This window comes from Uloborus diversus, chromosome 3 (genome assembly GCF_026930045.1).
Source record: "Uloborus diversus isolate 005 chromosome 3, Udiv.v.3.1, whole genome shotgun sequence".
Taxonomy (NCBI): Eukaryota; Metazoa; Arthropoda; class Arachnida; order Araneae; family Uloboridae; genus Uloborus; species Uloborus diversus.
In genome coordinates, this window is record NC_072733.1 from 169,889,134 (window position 1) to 169,904,302 (window position 15,169).

Sequence of the window (15,169 nt, forward strand, 5' to 3'; positions counted from 1 at the left end):
CTCAAATTTGTCTCATCGTTTTTTGTTTCCTCTTGAAATATTTATTTTTAATAAGTGCAAATGTTTTTAGATTTTCCATTAGCTCCAACTTGTGTTAAGGCGTGTCACATCACAGCGTCATCAGCTTTGATAAGCTGGCTTCCAAGCAACAGCAACTTTCAACATGTAATTGCAGTAAATAGTGTTGAAGTCAAAGTTGTTAAACCCGGTTGTTTTCGTCACCATGTCACAGGTAAAGCAGTAGATGGGTCTATTATAACAAATAAGAAAGAAATTTAATTGTGTATTATAACAAATTAGATAGAAATAGATTAAATTAATAATTAATAGTGAAAAGCATTCGCCCTAGTCTGATATTCCAACTGTGCGTCTAACACATTTGACGTATAACTGTTTTGTCTTAAACGTATGCGTCGAAAACCTATTGTAAGAGTTTGCTTTTTGACGGAAGAAATGCTTTTAAATGAGTAATATGGTATATATGCAGAAGTTTTATTGCATTAAAATATGAAAGTTTTCGCCTCATTTACTCGGTATAGTATGTAGCGTAAAAAATACACAACTCACATTTAAAAGTAGTTTAAAAAGTATTGAACATTATAAGATTTCAAATAAAATTAATGAAATTAACGTAACCTTTAAGACTTTTTACAAAACGTCTTTATAAGTGGAGTGAACTTTAAAGAAAAAACACGTCAAGGCACGGAACAAAGCATCATATGAGGAAGTGAGAAGCAAAGGGATGCAAGTGGACTATTTTAAGTTTCGAGTAAAACGCGTTTAAAGATCAGATCCTAGGCAGGTTTTCGTTGAAATTTTTTTCTAAATCATGCTGTACAGCAGCACCTACCAGGGCTACTAGTACAATCTCTTGCCCCAAGACAGAGAAGAGGTTCACCTACCATTTGTACTGGTTGACTCCAAATTTTTAATTTTGCCGTTTGCATCCCTTTGCTTCTCACTACCTCATATGAGACAGTGAGAAGCAAAGGGATGTAAGTGACAAAATTAAAAATTTCGAGATGACCTTTAAAAATGGTAGGTGAACCTCTCCTCTGTCTTGGAGCAAGAAATAGTACTAGTAGCGCTGGTAGGTGCTGTTATACAGCATGATTTAGAATACAATTTCAATGAAAACCTACCTAGGACCTTATCTTTAAACACGTTTTACTCAAAACTTGAAAATGTCCACGTGGGTGTTGTAGAATCCCTGGTTCAGTTCAGCCCATTGTTAAGGAGTTAACATGAAGCAGCGACTTTGAGGCATAAAACATCACCGAAAGAGGTATTCGATAGTTTTAAATCATGTAGGCATAATATCATAGGAAATAATCAGTAGGAAGAGCAGTAGTACTGTAATCAATAAAGTAATAAAAGTAAGCTGTAATAAGCAGTAATAAAGTAAGAGTGGATAATACTGTTGAAAATAATGAAGATAAAAATAAAATGTAACAAAGTTCAATAATTACCTTTGTACTTGAAAATTAAAATAAGAAATAACAACGTTTAATATCACAAAATTTAGATGACTGCATACACGTGTTTTGGGGTTACAAGGAACATCTTTTTCAGTGTAAAAAAAGTGAGCTTATGGATGAAAGGGGTTTCTTGTAATCCCAAAACACGCGAATGAAGTCCTCTGCAATTTTGTGCAATTAGACGTTGTTATTTCTTATTTTTTTAATGTTAACCTACTTATTCGGTAAAAAAATGTCTACGGTTAGGATCAAAGTGAAATCGAAGGTAAGAAATTACTTTTGCTCCGGGATCTTTTAAAAGTAAATTAAGTATTTAATATGCCATTATTATTTTGTCTTTAACAGTTTTTTTTTCCTTTTGTCACCAGCTACTTCGCTCATAAATAGGAAATGTGATTAATTCCTCTGGACTGCGATAACAATTAATCAACCAAAAGGGTATATTATAAGACTTGAGGTAGATAAGGGTATGACATTAAACAGCAGTGAAGATTATTAACTGATTATGTATTGAGCAACTTAAAAGTATTTTATCGCATATAAAGTTCTAGATTTTTCCTTTTTTTGCTTGCATAGGAACAAAAAGACCGTCGTATTCACCCAAAATATTGCGATAAAAAGATCTGTAATTTTTTTGTTTGTGAAATTATTCAAAATAATGTCAATGTATGTATTTTTGCGCCTTTTTTTCATTCAAAATGATAAGATCGCAAATTTATTTTTGAACTTATGTGAAACAATATTAAAAAAAAAACAGTTACTGCGTTTTGTAACACGCATAACTTACACTTTGAAATGTTGTGAAAAATGTTACTCCTTAAAATTGAAACTGAATTGAAGTACTATTCAAAAATAAAATTGGATCGCAATACTTGATTCGCCTTCATCTTTAATTAGTAACATTAATTTTTTCTTCAATACAGTGGGTTCGGTAATCGAATATGAAAAATACTGTAAAATAATGTTTCGAATGCTTGTAGGGTTTGCTTATAACTAATGTTCATAATGAACCTATTGAAGTCGAGACACACTTCTGTCGTATTGGTTATTAATACAGATTGTATGGGTCATTACTCAAATTTCATGTAGATTTATTCCCTATCGTAGATATTTATTACTGTATCCTTCAAAATTCTTCTGCATATATTTAATGTACATCTGTTGTCAATTTCAACAACTATGAAACATAAATAACCGCGTCATGAAATCTCTCGACGGTTTAAATATCCCGTACCTTTTTTTTTTTTTTTGGATTGAACTGTTTAATTCGTCATTAAAATAAGCTAAATCGTGTTCAATTTTTACGAATTAGAACGAAAAGTCAATAATACAAATAAATTTATAGTTAAAGAGTAAATACAAAAAATAAAATTATTTTGCGTTTACATAGTAGAAGATAGACTAATCTTTACTAATAATAAAGCTGAAAGTCTCTCTGTCTGTATCTCTCTCAATCAGGATCTCTGTGACGCGCATAGCGCCCAGACCGTTCGACCAATTTTCATAAAAAATATGCAAAATATTCGCAAAATATGTTTTTAGCATGGGGGTGTGCACCTCGAAGCGATTTTTCGAAAATTCCATTTTGTTCTTTTTCTGTTCAAATTTTAAGAACATTTTGCCGAGTAAAATTATCATAAGATGGACGAAAAAACTACCAAGTTATCACAACGTGGAACCGTAACATGGGCGAACCAATTGGCGAGAAATTCATCATACATTAACAGGCGAACCAAAAGACCAAAAATTTTGTACTACGGGCAAAGCCGTGCGTGTGCCACTAGCTGTAAATAAAGAAATACACTAGATGGCAGCGTCAATTACGTGAGATGGTGTAAATAGTAACATATTAACCAGAAGGTAAATATTGCTTTACTCTTCTTTACTTTAGAAAATCCCCAATTAAGTCATTTGCGTTGCAAATGTGTGCTTTGCAATGCAGTTCAGCCATTTTACAGTAAAAAGTAAAAGTAATTCTACTTTTGGGGAGTGGTTTATTTAGGAACACTGGCTACCTTTGACTCACCTACCTTATATTTGTACTTCTTAGCCAGACTAACGTAAAGTCCAGAAATTACAATTTTCCGTTTGTTAGTGCATTATAGGTTGAATCTATTCTGCATCGCATCATGTGATTGTAATTCTAGAAAAAAAAAAATCCTTTGTAGTTATTTACCAGTGTTTAAAGAGCGTGTTTTCCTTCCTTTGTCTGCACCAGGCAAACGTTTTCCCTATCTCCTGAAAAGTAGCGATTATGTGACTTACGTTAGTCTGACTCTGAAGTTCATATATCGTCGCTTCAGGGCAACAGTAGGATATCCTAGTGTTATTTCTGGGATTAGATGTCTTAGAGTTGCTCTGAGGCAACGATATGTGCTGTCTGTTTATACTTTTCCTTCCTTTAGCTGAAAATAAAAATCTTTTTATACTGCATTTTTTTAAATAGTAAAAATGCTTTTCAATTTTTTTCAAGCCCATTAAAATATTTTATTCTTAGGTCTGTCTCCAAATACCCTATACCGTGTGTCTGTCCGAGTCAAACCAGGAAAACTTTTGTATAATGATGAAAAAAATCCAAAGAAGCTAGAAATGTTAGTTAGTAATGTGGAATTCAAAACGCTTCCTAAAGGTAAAAACGTTAAATAGAATTTGAAATTCATTGCAAAGTTAATACTATCTATTCATTTAAATGTTGTTGTTGTTGGCGTGTCCGTAATAAACTATTCTACGGAAAGATTGGTGCCATTGCCTCGAAAGGTTGGACTTCTTTATTAACAGATAAGACAACACAAGAAAGATTTACAGCAAATAAAGAGGAAATAACACCCAGGGCACCGGCGGCAATCGAACACGCAACCTCCGGCATATGAAGCGAAGCTTCTACCATAGTGCCACGCGGAGGGCCCCATTTATTTGAATATATTTAATTTATAACATGGAGTTTCTCCACAGGATCCAACTTGATTGTTTTCTGACTTACGAAAGGGGAGGTGTGCGTACAATCATTTCTTCTTAGTAGAAATGTACAAATACGGTTGGTTAGTTCTGTTGAATTTTTTTGTGCAAAAGCCTTTACATGCCGTACTGCGCCAAAGGACAAACTTGATCAGTTTTGTGAGCTTTTTAACTCAGAACATGAACGTAAAAAGGTGTTTTTTTCTAAATTTCATGTTTAAAAATCTAAGTTCTCCGACGCAAAAATGTATCTGAATGTTATCGAGGATTGGGTAAAGCCTGTACTGCGTTACTATATAAATCAGCAGTACAGTGAGTTAAAATATTTTGTGCCTCTTCGGAATGAAACTGCGGTATTGTGTCGCAGTGGTATGCATCAGGGTGATATTGAGTGTTGTTTCATGCATATATTCCTAGAACGTCGATGTACTGTCCGTGAATTTTCCGTAAAAGTTGGTCTCAGTCGAACAATACTGTTAAAATGTGTTCAAAATGTGTTTAACCATTGCATATGATGACAGTAATGACATAAAGGTAACTAATTTGCGCAAAATGATCAATATAATAAATTATGATAAAAAAAAATGCGCGTCACGGGGACGCTCGGCAGAAGTGATAACTTTCATAGGAATAAATTATATCATTATTTAATCCTATGAATGTAACAATTGGTTTATGGTAGCTATAATAAGCAACGAAATTTTTGCATTGTATGTTATCTAAAAATCTTTGCAACGACTGCATCAAATACAGTTCCGTGACTTGTAGTGGATTCTTCTGGCTTATTAATCATTTGTAATTGTAATTTGAATTGTAGAAACGATACTACATTTTTAGCTCCATCAGAAGCAAAATTAACGTTAAAATCTCCAGTTAAAACTAAAGGAAATGTAAAATATTCTTCATTAACTAAAGCAGAACCTTCTTGAGTATAATTTAAAAGCTCTTTATGAATAAATTAAATAATATTTTAAATACTTTTGTTTGGAGATATATATACATGTTGGCAATAATAATTTGTTGCTTTGCTTCATTGAGACGACTTCAAAATTGCTCTAAATGAAAAATAATTTTACTCTTTGATCACCATTCAGACTACTTTTAAACATAAGTTTTGATGTCGGTGCAAAAACAATAGATTAAATGACGCGTCGTTTCTAAATATTTCGTTTATCAGAAAAAACACTCAAACTTACGAAACATTTTAGATTTTACTCTGCGATGAACAAATTAAATTTTTATTTATTATTTTGTTTTCTCGGCCGCCCCCCCCCCCCCCGCGTGCGGAGTCTGCGGGGATGAAGTTCGTTTAAAATATGTACACCTTATCACAGTTCAAAACCCTAAATGAAGCGAGATATTTTTAGTATAACTAATCGCTAAAATGTTTTTGTTTTGAAAATAAATTTAAAGATTAAATGCTGTTTTGAATATATATTGTTTACAGTGTTATTGGTTATTATATTGTATTTTTAAACTCACCTTTTGTTAGGAGATTGCGTTATGTTTCGACGATCATCAATCTTCTGTTAGTTTCATTACTCTTTCTACTATCACTTAACGCTTAAAGCTGACCCAAAAAGTAAAGAAAACAAAATTTCCCCGATCATGCGCGCTTCTGTCGTATGCGCGACGAAAGGAATGCCAGACGAGAGCTGCGCCGTAACGCGCGTTATGTCACAAATCGGTTTACCTTCCCATAAGGAGTTATCACTTCAAAAAATTTCGCAGCAGCAGATTAACACACATTAGCGTTGCCTTACATGCCTTTTATGTTTATGCCTGTTACGCATAAAATAACATACAATTATTTCTTTAAACATAGTTTTCAATGCAAAAGAGATTTAGAAGTGTTTCTCTGACAAAATTTCTTGAGTATCGGATAATAAATAATGAACAAGAAAATTTGCTTGCATAACGGAATAACATTCAATCCGGAGCAGAATAACACCGCGGCATATGCTCCAGTAGCAACATATATATATATATTTCAAATGCGATATGAAATGAGGCTGACACTGCCTATGTAGTATCATAAAGCAACGATGTTCGGTGTGCAACACATGGTTTGCATGCGCCCCGCCAAATTTTTCGATTGATTTGAAAAAAGACAACTTCGGCTTGGAATTGCCCAGTCATCATGGACAAGAGCAAAGCCTTAGGGCATTCCATGACTATCTTCAGTAAACAACAATTTCATCATCATCAGTAAACAACATCAGTAAACATGCATTCTGTTGCCTACTTCCGGAAAAAAATCAAATGAATAGTGTTTATGCACTTGTTTGAAACATGTAAATCAAATTTAGTAAACATAATTAAATTACTTTTCAGGTCTTCCAGATCCCCCTGTCAATGTTCAGGTGGAACAAGGTCCACAAGATGGGACGCTATTAGTCACTTGGTTACCAGTATCGACGAATCCAAGTTCAAATTTGATCTCGCCTGTTGTTGGATATGCTGTCTTCGCTGCAGGCAAAAAAGTGGCCGAAGTTGACAGCCCAACTGGTTAGTTTTCTTAATAAAAATATACATTTGTATAGAAACATGAGAAACTTATCAGCTAGTGAGCGGAAGAGTTTTTTTTTTTCTTTTTCGGTTTCATCGTAAGAAAAAAAAATTCCTTTTTTTTTTTGGGGGGGGGGTGCATTGATAGCATTCTATTTCCGCAGATTTTATGTTTGACACAGTAAGCTTAGTTTGCAGTTTTTCTTGCATTTAATCTACAAAAATGAAGAAAAAATGTCTACTTTTACTTTAAAAGTTATCAAAAGTTTTTCTTGATTATCCTTGATTAATGAAATTGAAAATTTCGAAAAACCATGAGACTGAGAAAAATGTCCGTCAAACTAAAATAACTTTTGTTCAATTCACATTACTGCCGCTTATCTTTACGTTATAAGAGTGCCTGATGTACCTTTAATCGTAACTAACTTCTTTCTTTCTTTCTTTTTTTTTTTTTTTTTTTTTTTTGACGATTTAGATTTATTTATATACTAGCGTAAGAATGTGTATGAGTACATTGGCTTTTAAGAAGAAATATGCATTTGCATAATGATGCTAATTTCAAAAAAACTCATTAAGATAAAATTTGATTTCCGGTTTTATCTCAGATGAGCTCAATTCTGTTTCAACTTCCAAAGATTATTCAGTAAGTCAGGTTCGATTTTTAAATCAATTTTTCCTATATCTGCGTCATTAACTGACTCCATGGTGAAGGTAAATAGCAATTATTGGGACCGTATGTTACCGTCGTATACCTCTGACTGGCATGCTCGTCTTACTTTGGTCTTAGAACCAAGGTACTTCACTTTCAATGTTAAGCTTTTATTGTTATCTTTTTTTAGAAAATTAATCAGTAATTCCTAGTACCTATTTTAATTTTATAACGTGTTTTCCGCACGTTATAAAATTAAAATTTGATGCACTTTTGAATCCGTTGGGGACCTGGAATATTTTTTTCAAATATAAACCTTGAAGTGACCACTACTGAAGCACTGGCCCCTGGTGTGTTTACCTTATATGTATGAGTGAAGTATATCAAGCCGTTGTACTTTGGTACCAACTGAACTTATTAAAATAATTCGAAGCGTACGAAGGGGAAAATCCCATCAGTCAAAAAACAGCTAATTTTGAGAAAACGTATTTCAATGTTTTCCATTTCATATAAGGCCTAGAGTACTACCTATTTAACACAAATATTTCATCTGACTTGTGCAAAGATGGTATACTATTCGAAAAGTATACTTCAGTAACAATAAATGGCATCATTGTCCAGTTTTCTTGAAAAAACTCACTGTCTGGGTCTTTCCATGTACCTTTTAATTAACGCATTTAGAAGCAAAGGGATGTAATTGGACATTTTCAAATTTTGAGTAAATCGCGGTTAAGGTTCCGGACCTAGGTGAGTTTTTCCAAAAGTGTTTCTAAATCATGCTGTACAGCAGCCCCAATCACGGCTACTAGTAACATCTCTTGCTCTAAGACGTAGGAAAGGTTCATTTATCATTTGTACTGGTTATCTCCAAATTTTAAAATTTGGCAATCACATCCCTTTGCTTATTACTGCCTCAATAATTGTTAAATGCGCAAAATATAGAAATCGTTGCACTTACTACAACCTAAAGCATAAAGTACTGTGTCATATTGCTTTTTCTTCGCAAAATGTAAGAAAATGCAAAAAGAACTAAATAAGCTACAGGTAAAGCAAGTCTTGTTACTATTTTCTTACTGAGATACTTCCAATTCCATTGTGCTATTTTAGTGCTTTTATATATTGACTCAGATGTTATGTATTAAACTCGAGATTTTGTTTGATTCTAAGCAAGGTCTTAGAAGTAGCATTATACTTGAGAAAACGCAAGTGCAAAACATTAGCTTTGGAGTTGTAAGAAGTCCAGTCTATTTCATTGCCAGAAAATGTCAGCCAACGGACGTAAAGACACTCGAGAAAAGTTGATTTGTTACTTGCTGTTTTTTCAGGGGACCATGCTTTATTGGACGGTTCACAGCTTTTGGCGATGAACAAAAAGTGCATTACAGTTAGAAGTAAATCAACTGATGGATTATCAAGTGATTCTTTGGTTTGTGTTGTTCCTAACGATCTTCTCAGGAGCATGCAAAAGGTGAATTGTGCTTGGTATATGCTTAAAGAAAAATATCTGGTTGTTCTTTATTTAATCTAATAAGTGTTGTTCCATATATGCGTGCTGAAATATATTTTAAAAGGCTTTAGCAGAACTGTTTACATTTCTTCTTATTTATTTATTTTTTATTTGGGATGTTTTTAATACTTCAGTTTATGCAAAAGATCGGTTATCGTTTAATTCAAATCCCTCCTTAAATAGAAAAGAGGGAAAATACATGTACCGCTTTTATGTATTAATTCTTTTCGATAGCTAAAATATCCTGTGTGATGTTTGTTTCTAAAAGCTTGACTAAAAACATAAAGAAGTGAATTATTTTTACCATATATATTAAGAAATAAAATATTTTTCACATGAAAAAAAGAAATACTGTAGGAAACAACATTATGCGTGCCAAAAAGCCTTTACCTGTAATTGCAATGGCGATATTTATTTTTGATTGCATAAAAATTGAAATAAAATAGAAATTTTGCAAACCGTATTAAAAGGACGCTATTTTTCTACCATTTCCTTTTCTGCGAAGAAGAAAAATGTTTAAAACTTCCTTGTATGTTTTGCGTATTAGGGAAAAATAACCACAAGGAGTAACATATCTGACCTTGAATTTTAATTTGAAGTATAATTACTTAATATTTATTTGAGAAGGGTAATCTTTTAGGTTTTGTAATTTACTGTTACACGCTCATTTTTCAGAAGGATTGCAAAATGCCCACCTAACGAAAAAGATATTTTTACACTTCCGAGAATTATGCAAAAGAAACAATTTGAAGTAAATATGTTCTGCCATTTATTCTTTTCTAAAAATATTATCGGGAGCTAAATGGTTTCGATTTAATTATTATATTTAGTTTCCTTTTCAGGTTTTATGGAAGTATACATTTCTTGATATTCGCCAATAAACCCGAGTTTTACTCTTTCAAATCTTCAAGGTCATAGTTGTGTAAAATTAATGGCAAAAAATAGATTTATTGCAGAGTCAACTCCAGCTGAGCAGAACATTATCGCGTTCAAAAAATGTCTACAAAAACTAAAAGTTGACCACTATTTTTTTCCAGTATACTTTTTCTCTTTGTTAGTTAATAAGTGTAGAAAAGTTCAAATCCTCTATGAAAATACTAATATTTTCATGATTTTATTATTACATGAAAAGTTTTATTAGTTTTGGCAATATTATGCGATGTATTGTGATTGGTGTGAAGCATAGACCTAAAATGCTAAAGCTAATCTCTTGAATTTTAAATTTTTAGAAAGAAATTTAAAAAAAGCTGATTTGTGTGTGGCGAAGATATTTAACAACTTTTCGCTAAAATTTATTAAACATTTTAAAATAAATACAGAATTGAGTGTCAAGAATAATATGACGAAGTAGTGTTTTTTGTTTCATACTTAAAATACTTGTTCATGAAGACCAAATCTTTTGTGTAAAAAAAAAAATGAAAACGATATTTATCGGAAGAGTAAATAGACTGTAAATAACTTCTTTTAAGACTTTTACCAATAAAAATGTAGATTTGCGGTTTTACTCTACCAGTGTGACGAAATAACTTCGCCAGTTACAACAACTTCTATTAAGATTTTTTCTTTCTATTTTTACGCGATACTTGGACAAGTCTGATAAGTCTTGCTTTCTAAGTCTGAAAAACAGCTTTTGAAAACGGAAGTTGTGCTATTAAGGGTCGGATACAGAACATAATTTAGTTATTACATCAGTTATAATTTTCATCTAAATATTTTTTCCGACGATTTTTATGCAAGGCATAACTCAAAGACGGCTATGGAGTACAAAATAATGTGAGTCAAAGCTAGTAAGCTATCCTATGCAAGTCACTTCGGTTTTATATCCTAAAAGAATTTTTTGTGTGATTTTTACTTAGTGAGAGTTTCAAAGACTGCGAATTTTTGCGAATTCAAAATTTTAAACAGACTAAGGGAACTGAAAAATATCCAAGTATAATAGACAAGTAGGAACAGTGTCGTGCCTTATTTTTGCATGAGCTTGCTTGGCCGGATAATGGGTCCTCTGTATTTTGGGAGTCTCGAGTTAAATCATTTTTTTTTCTCTTCACAATGGAAATTATAACGTAATGCTTTTCTGCGAAAATAGTAATTGCATTTGTTATGCATTATTATTGTTACTAATGTATTCTTTTATTGCTATTTTTAAGCACCATTACTAATTTCCTTTTTATTGTTTTTTTAATTGTTATTTTAATTAATTAAAAACCGATATTTTAATTTGTTATATTAACCTTTTATTATTAGAAATGTGATTTTTCGGAAGTAGGATCTTGAGTTCGATGTGAACCTTAGGTCCCACTCTGTCTTTCTCAGGCCTACCTTCTTGGATGTACATTAATTATATAAGTAAAAGACATTTATTTACGAAGCTTCATCAAACATAACTTTGAAAAAAAATTACCAACTTTTCAAATTGTACTATTTTTGGATAATTGAAACTAGTATCACAAATTTCTTTATAATAAATACTGCGCTTGAACTTGTTTCAATAACAACAGAACTTTCATCATATCTTTTGTAAAATATCTCACATGCCATTATACTTTTAAATATGCTGCCGAATCAAATCTACATTTAGCAGCATGTTTTTCGCTACAGAAGAGCTATCATCTGCCGATAAAAGAAACGATATGACCTATCAAAATTTGCGTGCGATGGCTTCGATGAAGAGATAGTTGCTTATTGGAATAAATCGGTCTGTTCAAATATCATCTTGTGCAATTACTTATCTGGTATTTTTTCGCTCGACAAAGTGCTATAAAAAAGAATAAGATCAACGGAATTAAATTTCTCTAATGCGCAATTTTATTTTATTATACTTTTTAAATATAAAATTAATGGTCATTACAGAACGGAATTCAGAGATTGAAATGCATGAAAATGTTAAAGAAATTAATGATCATTAGAATGAGAAAGACAGTATTTTAGGGTTGACAAACCAGTGAAAGGGCCAAGGAAAGCGCAATTTAATTTTCAAAAATTCATTGCATCGTTAAAAATTGTCACATTTGGCACATGACAATAAAAACTTTTTGATGTTTTGTGTAAATATTTTTTTAAAAAATTTGGGTGAACTTTTATGGTTCTGAATCAAGTATTTTGGGGAATTGAAATGAAAAAAGTTCCCTAATCCAGTGAATGAATAACCCAACCTGTGGACAAACGCAGCATTTTCCTTTATGAAAATTGCAGCCGTTTTCTTTATGAAAATGAATAGAAGAGACTACTGTCAATTCATCTAAGAAAAATATTTTAAACCTTATTAATTCACTGAATGGGGGGGGGAGGTTCATTCACTGGTCTACTTTAGCTTTTTAGCGTTTTAAGAAAACTTCATGATCTTTAGAAATGGACGTTGAGAGATTGCTCTTCAGAGCAAATTAATTGTCTGTTTGAAGCAGAGTTACTTGATTGTCTGCTTGCCTGTTTTGTGTTATGTTTTTCTTGGTATATTAGTTAGAAATTGAAACAAATGTGTAAAAGCTTAACTCATTTTGTGTTCATGAAATTTCAAACGTAAATATCATCTGGCTTCGGTATTTCATAGTAAGATAATGAATAACTAAATGATTCTAGCTTTCGTAAGTTGCTGTGTAATTATATACCTGACAGCTATAGTGGTCTGCTTTAAATGTATTGAATCAATTCGTGATTTTCATTTTCTATTTTCAAGTTTGGTTTTAGTGTTAACAAGTGTTTCGTTTCACAAAAAGTGTTTCGTTACAATTTTTAATAAACTTGTTTTACATGAAGGTATATATCTATATGCAGTTGGATCTCTTCGATCGCATTGGGTTTCACGCGTAAAAATAACGATCATTAATAGTTTAAGAATATTTCCTCTACCGTATTTATAATTTTTCAAAAACACTGAAGTGTTTTGAAGTTTTATTTCACGCTTGATTATATTACTATGTAACACTTAATTATACAAATAACAAAGTTGCAAAATAAAAAAATCAATTTATTTTAAGCTAAATTTTATTAAATAGTCACTTCTCATTAATTGCGAATCTAGCTTATTATTTACTATTTGTTCTGTTTTTAATTTCACAGCTACCAAAATTTATTTATTAATTTTGTTTGCTTTACTTTTTGTACAGCTAATGTTTTTTATTGCGTAATTGATATAGCATTTTTTGTTTAGAAAATAATTACTGCATCTTTATATATTATAATTAGCGGAATCTAACTTATATGTAAAGTTAAAAAAATATGGTGTATCAGACTTTTACACGAATTTAAATGAGGTTAATGAACAGGGGAAACAACACCGCGTCCTTTAAACATATTACTAGTAAACACATTTTCCTGTACTACTGCATACTTAATTACGATTCCTTTGCTCCTTATCCTTTACCCCTCTTCGCTCGATAATAAACCATCTAATCATGCCATAAAGTTAAACTTAGCAAACCTACTGTGCACGAAACTAGCCAATGAAGTATTAAAAGCAGTACTAAAAAGTCTGTAACTTGAATCTTAAAGTTCAATCTTTCAATTAACACGAGTTCGAGGAGATCTGTATTTTTTTTTTTTTTAAATATTAACGTCAGAGTCAGTAATATTCACCACACTTTTCAATGTGGGATAATAATTATTTAATTTCTTACTTCAACCCTCTCATGGTTTTTTTTTTTTTTTAATTGCTAACAATAACATGTATTAAATATCTGATCATAAGGATTAGCCCGATTCTGGGATTAACTAATATTGTTAAACTAAATAAAACAACAAAATTACTTCAATGCGCATTTGTCAACGTAAAAATAATCAAACAGTGTCTTTTCCATATCATTTATCTGCAAGCTCGTAACTTATTCTGAAATTTAGCTCGACGCGAAATTTAACCCCCTTGCGGTTGGCCAGTCTCAGAATTACATGTTAAATGGACGAGATATCTCGTCAAGAACTGCAAAGTGGTTTTAAACTTTCATTGACAAATATTAATCGCACTTTCAGCTTCTTTAGCGTTTAAACCTGGTAATATAGAATCGAAAGATTTCGAGAGAAGTGCATTTCCTTCACTTACATACGAAACAGATATACAAAGTTATGCCCAAATTACTGTTAGTTTTCATACCTGCAATCCCGGAAGCAGAATTTGTTTCAGCAGTTTGCAACGCCGATCAAAATACTCTGCAACATAAACCGACATTAGATTAATCGTAAAACTTAAATCGGCACCAAAAAATGTTAACAAATTACATGATACCTGTGGATCATATCCCAGAAAATATGTAAGAAATCTTTAAAAACTGAAATTTAAGATTTTTTATTCTTTCGAAATTTTTAGATTTTTTTTTTCTCCCCCAACTTACACATAGTCTGCAGACTTTCTCGAGAATGGTCACCCTGTTTCTGCTAACAGACCTGTAATTTATTCATAAAGTTTCTAAATGCTGCAGTATCTTAAGCGATGCAGTATTGCATGTACAACGGAAAACTTAAGTTCATTGGCTAGTAGTCATTTTTAAGACTTGTTTTTGTCCCATTTCCCTTTTCTAAATGAAACTTAACAGACAAATAATATAAAGCTGCACCACAATGTTTTCTTCATTGCTCCGGACCCAAACCCACGATCGTCGAGGTCCTCACTGAAGTGCAATTATAGGTGTGATTTGTTCCTTGTGATAAAAGGCGTGTGTGATTTTATATGTCGAGTACAGAGTGTGATCCTGCGGGGCCGGATGCACGACGATCGGACGCCACGCGAGAGGCGTAGCTCGAGCTCAGATTCCGAATCGGACACCGAGCTCACAGAGCTGCTCAACCATGTAAACCGCAGGGCTCGAGCTTTTGACCCCTTGGATTCACCATTCTCTTCGTCCAAGGTACCATTCAGATACGAAAAAACGTCCTGTTTCGGATGTTGTTGTAGTGTCACTGTTGTAAAAATTAATAGTTGAAAATCTTGTTGTTTTTCTGCTTGGTAAAAAAGTACATAACTATACATTTCGGCATAGTTCACGGGACGGCTGCATTATTTCGGTGATCAGAATTTTCCTTTTTAAATTCGATACAATATTTACGAGCATGATTAATGTATGCATGAATTTTAATTGCAAAATA

The 15,169-nt window shown here is 32.3% G+C and overlaps 1 protein-coding gene across 1 annotated transcript in view; it reads left to right on the plus strand.

Moving 5' to 3' along the window:
* Nucleotides 1-15,169, plus strand: part of LOC129219048 (RIMS-binding protein 2-like) — a 147,774-nt gene that overhangs the window by 108,934 nt on the left and 23,671 nt on the right. Inside the window, exons 16-20 of the mRNA XM_054853367.1 lie at nucleotides 71-232; nucleotides 3,976-4,107; nucleotides 6,768-6,941; nucleotides 8,916-9,058; nucleotides 14,767-14,931. Coding sequence (XP_054709342.1) covers nucleotides 71-232; nucleotides 3,976-4,107; nucleotides 6,768-6,941; nucleotides 8,916-9,058; nucleotides 14,767-14,931 — 776 coding nt within the window. The remainder of the gene's footprint in view (nucleotides 1-70; nucleotides 233-3,975; nucleotides 4,108-6,767; nucleotides 6,942-8,915; nucleotides 9,059-14,766; nucleotides 14,932-15,169) is intronic.